Source organism: Centroberyx gerrardi, chromosome 7 (genome assembly GCF_048128805.1).
Source record: "Centroberyx gerrardi isolate f3 chromosome 7, fCenGer3.hap1.cur.20231027, whole genome shotgun sequence".
Lineage (NCBI taxonomy): Eukaryota > Metazoa > Chordata > Actinopteri > Beryciformes > Berycidae > Centroberyx > Centroberyx gerrardi.
Genome location: NC_136003.1, coordinates 9,818,534 through 9,831,318, shown reverse-complemented (window position 1 = coordinate 9,831,318; position 12,785 = coordinate 9,818,534). Strand labels below are relative to the sequence as shown.

The window sequence follows — 12,785 nt, the reverse complement described above, 5'->3', positions numbered from 1 at the left end:
TGAGGGAGCTGGGGCCGTGGGCGTGTCACATGCGCTGGCTGATCTGGGTCATGGCCTGTGTTGGATCCCTATACGTCTTCTTCTTCCATGAAAGGTAATAAACTGTCTCTCTCTCTCCGCTCGGCGTCCTGGTTTGATACACGACATGCCAAACAAACCTCCTTGTTCGCGAGTGTTTACAGCCAACACTCGTCTGCTGGTTGTACATCTTAAAATGTGTGCTGCGATCCTTTGATCCCCCCGGTTTTTGACTTCCCGCAGGTACAAGCTGCTGGAGTTGCTAGGCTACGTGGCCATGGGAGCTGTTCCTGCTCTGGTCATCCTGTCCATGGTAAGAACCAATCACAGAGTGTGTTCAGGCCTTTCCTTTAGGCTTTGCGGTTTCATGCATTTGAGGGGGAAAAGGCCTTCTCCTATAAGGCCCCCTTCCGCTGAAACAGACTTCCTGCTATTGTCAGGGAATCCGACACTGTCTCAGACTCCAGACCCATTTATTCAGCCATATCTCTGCCTGAAATGTGACACTCCATATTTACCGTTTAAGCGTGTGTGTGTGTGTGTGTGTTCCAGGTGGACCGCGCCGGCGTGTGCGAGCTGGCGGTGGGGGGCGTGTTTTACATGGTGGGCGTGGCCTTCTTCAAGAGCGACGGCCTCGTCCCGTTCGCCCATGCCATCTGGCACCTGTTCGTCGCCATCGGAGCGGGCGTCCACTACTACGCCATCTGGAGGTACCTGTACCTGCCTGGGCCGCTGCTGCAGACCTCCAGGTGACTAGCCGCCCTCACCTGAGCCCGCGTGGGGTCCAGAACGAGGAGAATGTATTTAGTGGTGAGGTCGCTCGCCAGCACCCCCGAGGAGACTGATCACTGGTCTGTAAGAGATGATCCGACCATCACTGCTGACACAAGACTGAAGTCAATTCTCCCCAGCTGGTTCTACCGGGGACCAAACACCTGGACCAAACTCTCACCGTCTGACTAACTGACAATCAATCAAACACGTTAATTAACCAAGTAACAGACTGATCAGTGAGTGGACATCTAGCCACATATTCAGCTAAAACCACTTCCAGACTGCTAGGTGATGAGGACTGGCTGGACCAAACCTGTGTTGACTGATAATAAGCCATCACCTGCACTGTAGTGGGTTTAGAATATGCAGAAATACGATTCTGATTCTACTCTATTCTAGTTTATTAGGAGCAATCGAGCCGGTCTGACTGGCCATATGGACTGCCAACTGATGGAGACACAAGCAAGAGTTTAAGGAGAGGAGAATGGGAAATGAAACCTGGGTCAAATAGTATTTGCGAATACTCTTTTGTATGTGTTTAAAGTACCGGAGGGGTGAGGTTTGCCCGAAAGGCCAGTACACAATGTGCCAGAACGTTTAGACAACCACAGGAAAGTTTTGTACAAATTAATTAAGTATACTTAAATGACTCCACCTTACTAATTCATCCTTAGGCAGTAAACCCCACCCTTTTGGTACTCCAGATTAAAGCTACACAGTATTTGCAAAAACTATTTGAACCAGGCAGCGTCAGTACTAACCGTGCAGACATTCCTTTAGGATGGTGCTAACCCCTACATTCAAATAGTGGAAGAATAGTCAAGAGTCACCATTACTTTGATTTTGTCTTACTTTTGTTCATTTTTACATAAGCGCAGAATAGCAAAATATAAGGTCGTCACTACAGCCTGCTAACTTTGCACACATAACAAAAGCTCATGCTTTAGTTTGGAGCTGTTTTATTGAGCTGTCACTGTTCTAAGCCAGTATATTGTTAGATTATTATTGGATTAGTTGAACTGCAAAGGCTCAGTGTACCGCATCTTTGCTGCCAGCGGTGTTACAAACAAGCGTACCTCTTCTTAGGTTGTGTTTGCCTTTGGCTATATTTGTGGTCAGCAGACAGGCTATAGTAGTTCAAACTCAAACAGGTCGACCGTCAGTTGTTCATAGTTGAAGGTATTAACTTCTAGTTGAGGATAACGGGCCTGGTTGTGATTCTGTTGTTATTGATGATTGTCATGAATAGGTCAGCAAATCAATTTTCATGATTTTATAGGATCTTTAAGCTGAAAAATCCAATGTATGATTACCATAGAACTACTAGAAAGTTGATGATCTAACACTACACTAGAGCTAATGTTAAACTCATAAGGGATGGTTGACCCAGTACTGAGTTTAGCCTTACACAATGTATTTTTTAAAGGTGACATCCATTATCTGTTTGATTGCCAATTGTCTAGTTGAGGTAACACACTCTTCTCCTAGAGCACTTCTCTATCAACAGCATTAATGTGCATTGAAACATCAAGGAATCTCCTGAAATCCTCCACAGATATGACAGAATTAACACATTCCTTTTTTTTCTTTTTAAAAGAGTTTTAATCTTTTATACTTCTTCCAAGCACTGTATGTAATAGATCACACTTTCAGGTTTTCACTTCTAGTTCGACTGTTTCTACTGTCAGAAAAGAGCGCTCACTCAGGAAGTGAATGATTTGTATCAGAGGTTCTATTTTGTAAAATTATATTTAGAGAAATCATTTAATTAAAGGAGAGACACTATATGACACTGTGAGGGCTCTGTGTGGGTTTTGTCGTGTTTTGAGTGCAAAGCATGCTTCATCACATCAGATTCAATCAAATAACTTCATTTATTTACAAAAACACAGTGCAAAAGATCAGACAGGATTCATGAAGGTCTTCAGAATTAATTTTTGTCCATCTCCCATTTTATCATACAGATGCACCGGTAAGTGCCAGTGCATGAAGATGATGTTTATGTTTTTGTATGATAGTTGATGGGTGAAAGAGGAGGGGAGGTGTATGGTGTGTGTGTGTGTGTGTGTGTGTCAGTGGGAGTGTGTGAGGCTGGTGAGGGCTCGCAGTTGCAGCGGCATGGCCACGTTGGTGTCCCGGTGCCACCGGGGGTTGGTGACGTGGGGGGGCGGGGTCAGGACGCTCTGAGCCACACTGGGAGACTTCAGCAGCGACCATAGCTCCTCCCCCCGCGTCACTATGGCAACGAGGTCCTCCTCGTCGGAGCACCAGGGGACCGACCCGCCTCTGGTCACGGTCCGCAGCTTGGACAGGAACAGGGACACCCTGAAACACACACAAACACACAAACACACACAGGGCGAGAGAAGACAGAAATGTGTGTAAATACAATAACAGCATGAATACTGATGTCATAACAAAAGTAATAGATTTTTTTCATAAGTTAAATTACTGTGACATTTTCATCTAAATAAATTACCGTTTTGCTACCGTCTATCACTGACTGATTTAACACAATAGTGATTCAACCTATGAAAGCTTTTACATTCGCTTTTCAAAACAGTCAATGTCAGATAGGTCCTTCCTTAGGAAGTGATGTGTTTTACATTTCCGGCAGCAGCAACAATGGTTTATTTTGGAATAAATAGAAGACGAACTGGGAAGCTTGCATGAGCAACAACAACCACCACAGCTGTACAGATAAAAAAAAGAAAAAAAAAAGGAGAGAGTGCCACCTACAGAAACCTAAACTTCAACAGAAAAACAAGGAAAAAGCCGTCTCAGTACTGGACACACTGTTTGATTGACAGCTGATCTCTGGGAAGTGCAGTACAGAAACACCACAGCAATCAGCACTGAGCAACAAAGGTGTTACCAAAATAAAATAACCAAGGATGTCACGGATTACTATTTTAAATTACTACAACTATTAAGTGCAGGGATGAGCAGAAGCACAGAATGAAATCATTATACATAAACTTCAACGATAAAAACAGAAAAAACAGAGATTGGTCCTCTAAATAATTAAATAACAAGCTGCAGTAACTGCTTTGCACTTTGATTAAAATTGTGAAATGAAAACAACCAAAGGGGTCTGTGGCATGTATGAGTGTGTGTGTGTGTGTGTGTGTGTGACACTACACCCATGCGCCACGGTCACCATCAACCTGCTGTAGACAAAAACAGTAGATGCGTATGTCTTGTCAGTCACCTGGGTATGAGGTCATGTGATCGCGACGCCAGCTTAGCGAGCGCGCTCATTAGCGAGGTGATGACCCTGGGGGCGGGGGGAGCCTCCCCGGGGGGCGGGGCCGAGGAAGTGACTTCGAACAGCACCGCCTCCAGCGCCTCGAAACAGGATGTGATGAGCTCCACGGAGCAGCGAGAGTCACATGACACAGACAGGTACTCGCCCAGCACCCACACCTGAAACACACACAAGGTCAATGTTATTTCAGAGTCGTGTGATACTGTGCTTTATTATTTCAGTGTCGTATTTTACCGGATCTCAATACGCAGCAAAAAGTGCTGAGATGTGAGATATAAACAATGGGTTTCGTACAGGATCCAAAACACACACGGAAAAAAAGTTTTTGTCTCATTTACACACACACACACAGCTTCCTCACCACGTGTGTGAAGACTTCTTCTTTGCTGTAGACATTGGCTGTGGTTCCAGCGAACTCCAGCAGCTCGTGAGACTGGTCCACCACCAGAGAAGGGTGGAGCTTGCACAACCTCAGCAGGTGGCAGCTGAACACTCTACAGAGAGAGAGAGAGAGAGAGAGAGAGAGAGAGAGAGAGAGAGAGAGAGAGAGAGAGAGAGAGAGAGAGAGAGAGAGAGAGAGAGAGAGAGAGAGAGAGAGAGAGAGAGAGAGAGAGGTAATGAGTGTAGATCTGGAGCTGAAACAAGTCGCTGCTTTAGAGAGAGAGAGAGAGAGAGAGAGAGAGAAGGCAATGAGAGAGGTTCCAGCCTCCAACACTTACAGTAGAGTCACACTTTAATTCTGCTGTGTGTGTGTGTACCTGTGTATCTCTTTGATGTACTTAGGGATGTTGATGAGGAGGCTGCTTCTCTCCAGCAGCACCAAAATCAGGTGGGCTAAAAGCTTCTCATCAGCTACCTAGAAAAAAAAAAAAAAGACACACACTTTATAATTTAGTGAAATTACACCTTCAGCATTGTCAAATAACCTTTGAAACATACAGTAAATATCACTTAAGGAACATTCCGTACACCATGCACTAAGAAAGACCAAAGCAAAAAAACAAGGCAGTTAACTTCAACTGAGCATATCTGATTTTGTAAATAATGTGTAATCTTGTCACCGTGACGATTGTGTTGAAATAAATGTGCAACAGCACAGGGACGGTCTGGGCGCACTGGATGACTCTCGGCCAATCAGTAGCCTCAGCTAGCAGCTCATGGAGCGTGCTCAGTCGGTCGATGGTGTCACCTGTCGAGGGAGCAAGTAATAAAAAACAAAACAGTGATTTCATAAGCAAACTTACCAACCATGGCCAAAATTTACCAGTATTGTTTGGTGGCTGATAGTAATTTTCTACCCACAATATGTCACACCAATACAATAATGAGCACACTAGCACTGTAGCAATCTTTCCCTTTCATTCAATGTTCAAGTACAGCTCAGTGGCCATTTTGTACGTTTTTTTAATTTTTTATTCCCACTTAGATTGTCCCAGTCACTCTTGGGATTTGAAACAGTGACCCTCCAGTCAAAGGTTTGCCTCTCTAACCTTTAGGCTACTCTTGACCCCAATTTCAGTGAGGACTGGAAAAAAAAATAGCTGATCTACATCAAATTTATATAGTTTCTTACAATATTCACAATAGCATGAATGAAAATCACTATATGTAACTATCTTTTATTGTGTGACCGTGATTACCTGAGCCTGCTTCCCCTCGAAGCAGGAAGAGGAAGAGCCCTCGGTAGGAGGGGCTTCGAAATGTCTCCAGTGACAGCAGGCCACGCCCACCTGGCTCAGAGATGGGGAAATATGTCGACCTGTAACACATGCGTACATGCACACACACACACGCAAAGACAAAGTGATGGAAATGTGAATGTAGCCCAAGTCATTCTGGCAGCTTTGGAATTTATTCTGATCCCATTTGTAAAAGTAGTATTTGTAATTTGTAACAAGACAGATTGTGCTGCAGTTTGCCCATATCTTTGCACGCACCTGAGCTGCAGCATCAGCGTAGCAGAGAGACACGGCAGGTCCAGCAGAGAGTGGAGCAGCTCCACTGCAGTTCCAGCTGTCACCAGAGAGGGCAGCAGATCCACAAAGTCATCCACCACTGCTGGGCTGTCCCATGCTAAGAACTACAGAGGGAGAGAGAGAGAGAGAACGACTGTACAGGTTCAAACAGGATAAAGTTACATTAGGTCACATGTATCAATTTGCACACAAATATCTCTCGCTCTCACTTTCAGCAGGTTGGGGAAGGAGCGGGTGTACTGGGGAGCTCGGAGCTGCAGGTTCCCGAGGTTCAGTCGGAGGAAGCGCAGCAGCTCGTGTGCCAGGAAGGGGTCGTTGAACAGCTCGGCGGGGAAGCGGCCGAACACCAACTTCCACACACACTCGCAGTCCACCGCCGCCATCTCGCCTGCACAGAAGCGGAGTGCATCACATACGTATTCAGTTAAAACATTTGCTATATGTGACTATGTGCAACGCGCCCATGTGTGTGCACACCGTGGTTGAGGTAGAACTGTGCGATGGGCAGCAGGACCCTGGCGAAGGACAGGTCGGAGCTGAGCCGCCCGTAGAGCGCCTTCACGCACGGGAACGTCCGGTAGACCAGCGAGGCGTCCTCCACACACACACAGTCCAGGATACACACCGCCTCCACCAGGCACTGACACACAGACAGAGGAAACAGGAGGGGGACAATGACAACTCCACTATAAAATGTGTGCAAATTTGACTGATTTTTAACAAGATACATCAATGGTTGCATTAAAGGAAAATTCCACCCTCATATACATAAACAATCTGTGGGTTATTTTGTGGTGCAGTGTTGTAATTTACTTTTTGATGTACCTGCTTTCCCTCAACCTACTTTATCTACTTCTACTTTAGTTAGTGACTTCCTACATTTCCCAGAATTCCTTTCGACAACCCCCAGAGAAGGGGCTTGAAGTTGTTGCAGTCAGCTGTTGTTAGACATGTAGGTGAAGAAAGCAATAGTGATAGCATAGTAAGAGCATCAGAGCGACATTTTTTCCATTTGAGAAAAAGTGAGTCATGCTCCTTACTCAAAATGAAACTGAATGAAACAAAATGTCTTGTGGCTGCATTGCATTCTGGTCTATTGAGGCTGCTGTCAGTGGAGAAATTGGTCTCTCTGCCTCTTCTGATGGATTTCTCCTTGTATTGAACATGTTGCTCTTTGATTCTGAGGGACTGAAACCAAAACCTGATGTTTACCGTTAAAGTTTTCGACAACTGAATGTTTTTTCCTGCTAACTAACCCCACTGTAGCTGTGCTGGAAGTATCTTGACTTGACGTTGTCTACATTTGTCCAGTTATCCGCGGGTATAAGTAAAACACACCAAACAACAAGGTACGTTGCCAACAGCGGTATTTCACCAATGTTAAAAGTGTTTTAGGGTGGATTTTTCCTTTAATATTAGCCAATATCAGCTTGTTTTCAATGCCAGTACTTGAAGTGGGTTAGCACACATAAACATGGTGGTTAGGAGGTGAAGAAGGAGACTGTGCAGGAACCCAAACCCAAACCAACCTGCCATGTGTGTGCATGTGCTGTGTGTTTGAATAGTGGTAATAACATGGCTCACCGCTTTCTGCAGCTCTGTATCTGTTCTTTTGTGTGCCTCTGTGACAAAGAGAAAAAAGCACATTACAGTCGCTCGTATTTACACAGAATATAGGGACAGACTGACCTATACATGCATAAAATATTGATTCCAAATCTTTCCAAACAACCATAGACAGTAGCTTACTGTCACATCCACATGCAGACATACACACATCCAACATTCACACACTAAAGATAAGATATTCATTCAAAATCTACATTTACAAGTGTACAACCATATCATTTACTTTCACACACACACCCACACACACACACTCACTGCGGTCGCTCTGCTCGATGAGGCGCTGGCAGTACTGGAAAGCCTTCTCTCTCAGACGCTCCTTGGGAGGAAGCAACCGGCTGGAGGAGGAAGTAGCCGAAACCATGGAAACCACCGAGCCGTCCACCTCTGACCGGTCATCTGCAACACCGGGGGCTCAGCAGTTAGAGGCCATGATCCAAAACCTTTTCAGAGCGAGGATGATTTATGATCATAAAGGTCTACATGATGTATTCTCTCGGGGTTTTGATTTGATCTAGTATCAGAATTCATGGAGACATTTGGCGGTTTACAGATCAACAGATGTAGCCTTTGCCAAAGAATTTGTGTGAATTTACAGCAAACACCAGTGAGCTACTGCTGCACTGTTGCTGCCCCGCTGCCAAGAGGAACCGATTGTAAAATGTAAGTTTCGTCCTCATTTCAGCGGTCAGAAGGCACAAGGAATGCTCTGTTGTTTCAGAGATTAGTTTGAGTTTCAGAAAGTTTTGTGCTACAATAAGCCTGATCGATTCTACTGTACAACATTTAAAAAAGCAGCCGGCAGCTGCCGCAGGAGTAATAGAGAGCAGATGCGAGAGAGATACATGATGGGAGACTTTTAGAACGGCTGCAACTCGAATTTTGTTCACTTCCTTCAATCAAACCTTTAAAAAGGGTTTAAATTAGGAAATATTAGAAAAGTTTGAGACAGTAAAGTTCTTTGCAGACCCAGTTCGCAGCCCCTTAGTGAAGTCAGAGAAATTATGATTTGGATGAAGTTTTAGAGAAAGCCCCATGCTGTTCAGTCCCATCCAGAAAGAATAAGGCTGGAGATAAACAACAGCTGATCTTAGTTAGGCCTGCAAACCACAAACAACCAATCACAGTCAGACATGTCGAGAGTAAACACTGGCAGTCAGAGGGCCTAGTCACTGTTAAAATAGCTGATTAGTCATTCGCTGCAGCGGCTCGTGTTTATGTATTCGTCAAGAGATTTGTGGGAAGACAAAAGGCGCATACACCAGTGATAGTGCAGTAAAAGAGTCACAGATTAGGATTACTGGTTAGACGGTTTGTCAGATCGAGCCTGGTTATGAGTCACGATAATATCGAGTGTTTTGCGAGTTGACCTGTGACCATAGAGTGAAACAGCAGACTGGAGAGTTCACACACACACACACACACACACACACATGCAGGGGCAGGCCCACAAAACTCACGTATCTTACCAGTAGAGTGAGAGTGGGAGTGGGAGAGGGAGAGACTGAGCTGTAGCCTGTTTGCTGGAGATGATGAGAGCACAAAGCAGGTCATCTGATATGAATGATTTACAGCCTTCATGTTTGTTACTTTGAGGCTGATTTTCCTCAGAAGACCAAAAATCGTTCATTTATTATATACTCATTTTCCCAACAACCTTTTTTAAACTTAATTTATCCAGGGAATAAATGAGGGGCCTAATGAAGGGAGGTGTGGATAGCATCGTTCATTAACATTGGCTACTAAATGCCAGTAACTGGATATTCACTTCCTTGACTAGGAAAAAATAACTATATCTTTGAAAATGAGTGATCATTAGTACTCAAGCGTTTTTGTCACTTGGCTTTGTGGCTATGACAGTAATGACCCTCATTAGCATGGGAAGGTAATGAGGCCGTGATCACCGGCAGACGTGAGCTCATACCTGTGTCCGCTGTGGCGTTGCCGTTGGCAACGGCGTGGTAGGTGAGCAGCCAATGACGCAGCATGGAGAAGGAGTAGACGTTCATCCACTGGTCCTCAGTGAAGCCCTGGCCCACACACAGCACTGTGAAGAAGTCTCCCGACACCGTCCCGTCCAGCTCTGCTATGGGCACCGGCTGAAACACAATGCACAGACAAACACATAAAAAAACTATTTGTTTCACTATCTCTTAAAGAGATGTAAGGCAATATTAAAAAACAGCAAAGCTTGACTTTGAGCATTTGAACATAGCTTTACATATTTTTTAACAAATTTCTATATCTTTCCCAGAAGTTTTTACATGACCGTAAGAACCCTATAAAAAGCTTGGAGAGTGTTTCACAGACCAGTGCTGAACATAAATACTGAACATGAGCTGACCTGACGTGACCTGGGCCCTGTGAAGAATCCTCCCGAGGATGTCCCGCCTCCCTGCTGGATGCTGGCATAACGCAGCCAATCAACAAGCTTCTTACTCAGGAGGGTCACGTGATCTGCAGCCAGTCAAATGTTGAGAAAGAACTAAATGAAAACTCTTCCTTTCCATACACACAGCTTCACAAAACAACCCGTGCTCCCTTATGTGTGTTCCCCTTTAACTTTCCTCGACTGAACCCAACTGTGTGTGTTTGCTACCTTCAGTAAGGCACTCTGGGCTGTGTGTGAGGATGGTGTTGAGGACCGGCAGGGTGTGTGTGAGGGAGTGAGCTGGCCCTTCGGACGATCGACTGTCCAGGCTGCGAAGGAGCTGAGCGCAGAAAGACGACAGATCACTCGTGGAGCCTGTCTGTAGGGGAGAGATAGATAGAGATATAGATAGAGAGAAAGAGAAAGAGAAAGAGAAAGAGAAGGAGAGAGAGAAAAAGAGAGAGAGAGAGAGAGAGAGAGAGAGAGAGAGAGAGAGAGAGAGAGAGAGAGAGAGAGAGAGATAGCAGCAACAAAGCAGGAAAAAGTAACTAAAATCAGCTTAAAAACGTATCCAACCCCCACAAATACCTGGTTTAATAAAGGACAATGTGCCTCATTTACATGTATGGAAAGCTTTTTAATATATGCAACTGAAATAACTTGAAATTAGACAGTTACTTCTTTAAAAAAAAACATTTGCCATGCATTTCATATATATATCGAATACCTTTTCGCCCTTCATTTCAGCCTCTTCCAATCTTTTTCAAGTACGGATATACTGGTAAATGAGGCCTAATGTAAGTGTTCCTGTATACCTGTGAGAGCAGTAAGGCAGCAGCATGGCTGTTCAGTGGGCTGCTGGTATCCTGGTTGTAGTTCAGCTCCTGCCCAGAGGGGGGCAGCGTCTCCCTCAGCACCGCTGAGCTCAGCACCTGCAGCTGCTCCACAGAAGAAGACAGGAGGAGGGACAGCAGCCTCTTCTGAAGCTCTGAAGGCAGCCTGGGATTGACATAGAAGACACAAGCATGCATATTACCTATTAAATAGCAGAAATAGACATATTTATACATACATATTTATCTCAAAACAAAACACAACTTAAACATCGGTTGCCAAGTCCTGTTCTGCAATGGTTTTGCTTGATTTGACTTGTATTAAATGTCAAGATCATGTTCAGAATTAGTCTACAAAATAATAGCCAATGGGACGTTTCAGATGTACCCGATAAGTACAGTTGGTAAAGACAGTGTGCTGTGTGATGGGAACAGCCTGTAGAATAATTGTCAAGTCTGATGTGAAAAAGGCACAGAGTTCAGAAACTGAGAGGCAGCTGCTCTATCACATGTAGAAAACACAGAGCAGATGGAAATACTGATGACAGGATCAGTGAAGCCTAAGATTGCGGCTCTTTGAAAGAGAGTGAAGAAGGAAGGAGGGAGTGCAAGTACAGAAATAGAAAGAGAAGAGAAAAATGGATAAAGTAACGGATGGAAGAGGGATAGGAAGGTATGAATTAACAAACAAATATAAAATCTGAAATGAGCAGATTTAACAGGATCTGAATGAAGACTGGCTCGTCCATGTGACATGAATGCAGCAGAGATCTCTTACGTCCTGGTGTACTTGGTGGCAGACAGGATGAGGTGCAGCCTCTGCAGGGAGTCGATGGTCTCGTGGCCGAACTCCCTTCCCTGGAGCAGCTTGACTAATCTGCTGTAAAACTTCTGCAGCTCAGACTCTTGAATCTCTCTGGAAGTGACACACACACAACTTTATTTACCTAGTACTGTTTACATAACATGATAACATAGAAAATGGCTCGAACAGCTGCAAATGGTAACAAAGAGGTAATAGCATAGATGCAAATGAAAACCTTTTATCTTCAAAAAGGCATAAGGAAATAACTTTGAGCAGCACATAAAGCACCTTACCAGCTTCCAATAGAGCAAAAAGAAATGGCACTGTTTTGTCTTTTCGGAAGTAAAAACTGCTTCTTTTTATTCTGTAAAACGTTGGACGGACTCCAGCAAACAGCAGAGTTGTAAACACTCATTGTTAGAGCTCTGAACACACTGACTGCAAATTGACAATGCATTTAGTTTCTTTAACTGCCTGGTCCAACAGGCTAGCTAGCTTAGCTTCGCTGCCTTAGCTGAAGAAACGTTAGCTGTGTAATTAAACCAGCGACATGTCAGCTGCGGAGAGGAGCTGGACATGACAGAGAGACAAACTTTCCGTTTAGGGTTTCTTACCTCGCTTGTTTAATCAAACTCTCTGAACCGTGAGAATACATTTTGGAGAAAAGCCACACATTCCTCTCCTCTGTCCCCAGTAGAAAGTAAACAGTGCGCGAGCTAAAGATGTCCTGACAGAAATCACGTGACCGCTACTTTAGTTCCGCTTTTATTACGAGAACGTTATGCTGGGGAGGGGAGCTGCGTGCAGACGGAAACACACGCTGCAGTTGAAAACATATTGTAGTAGGCTATTGTTGGAGTGGTAAATAACAAGACGGATAAACCATAACCTGCAGCCGGTGATCACCATAAGGCAAACAGGCACCGATTAAACAAAACATAAATTAAATCTAAAGAAAGCATTCATTTATTAAATTGTTTTTCATTGACAGAAAGCATTAATTGATGTGCTTTTTTCATTAAGGCCGAATATCAATGTAACCTACATCACGTTGAGGCTGCTTCCTATAAATGTACCTGATAAACATTTATCTCAGTGTAAAAATGTAGGTAGC

The 12,785-nt window shown here is 44.4% G+C and overlaps 2 protein-coding genes across 3 annotated transcripts in view; one reads left to right on the top strand and one right to left on the bottom strand.

Moving 5' to 3' along the window:
• mmd2a (monocyte to macrophage differentiation-associated 2a) overlaps positions 1 to 785 on the top strand; it is a 7,311-nt gene extending 6,526 nt beyond the window's left edge. Inside the window, exons 5-7 of the mRNA XM_071906391.2 lie at positions 1 to 94; positions 262 to 331; positions 571 to 785. The exon at positions 1 to 94 is cut by the window's left edge and continues 8 nt beyond it. Of these exons, the coding sequence (XP_071762492.2) occupies positions 1 to 94; positions 262 to 331; positions 571 to 771 (365 nt within the window). The 3' untranslated portion in view covers positions 772 to 785. The remainder of the gene's footprint in view (positions 95 to 261; positions 332 to 570) is intronic.
• Positions 786 to 2,636: 1,851 nt separating this feature from the next.
• On the bottom strand, positions 2,637 to 12,383 carry ap5z1 (adaptor related protein complex 5 subunit zeta 1). 2 transcript variants are annotated; one of them, XM_071906384.2, is made up of 18 exons: positions 12,286 to 12,383; positions 11,645 to 11,782; positions 10,849 to 11,032; positions 10,262 to 10,412; positions 10,007 to 10,119; positions 9,587 to 9,761; positions 9,132 to 9,185; positions 7,921 to 8,061; positions 7,621 to 7,658; positions 6,514 to 6,676; positions 6,246 to 6,424; positions 5,998 to 6,140; positions 5,701 to 5,819; positions 5,122 to 5,249; positions 4,819 to 4,916; positions 4,422 to 4,554; positions 4,004 to 4,218; positions 2,637 to 3,117 (listed from the first exon to the last, which is right to left on the bottom strand). In XM_071906384.2, the coding sequence occupies exons 1-18, from the start codon at positions 12,324 to 12,326 to the stop codon at positions 2,865 to 2,867; spliced, it is 2,466 nt and encodes an 821-aa protein (XP_071762485.2). In that variant the 5' UTR covers positions 12,327 to 12,383; the 3' UTR covers positions 2,637 to 2,864. The 2 variants fall into 2 exon arrangements, with proteins under 2 accessions (XP_071762485.2, XP_071762486.2); XM_071906385.2 differs by lacking the exon at positions 9,132 to 9,185 and having other exon boundaries at positions 2,638 to 3,117.
• Positions 12,384 to 12,785: the final 402 nt, after the last annotated feature.

Coding starts and splice junctions, on each gene's coding strand:
- ap5z1 (XM_071906384.2), bottom strand. CDS start 12,326: ATGTATTCTCACGGTTCAGAGAGTTTGATTAAACAAGCGAG. Junction 10,120..10,261: donor CCCAGAGTGCCTTACTGAAG/GTAGCAAACACA, acceptor GACTGGCTGCAG/ATCACGTGACCCTCCTGAGT. Junction 8,062..9,131: donor CTCCCACTCTCACTCTACTG/GTAAGATACGTG, acceptor CCGGTGTTGCAG/ATGACCGGTCAGAGGTGGAC.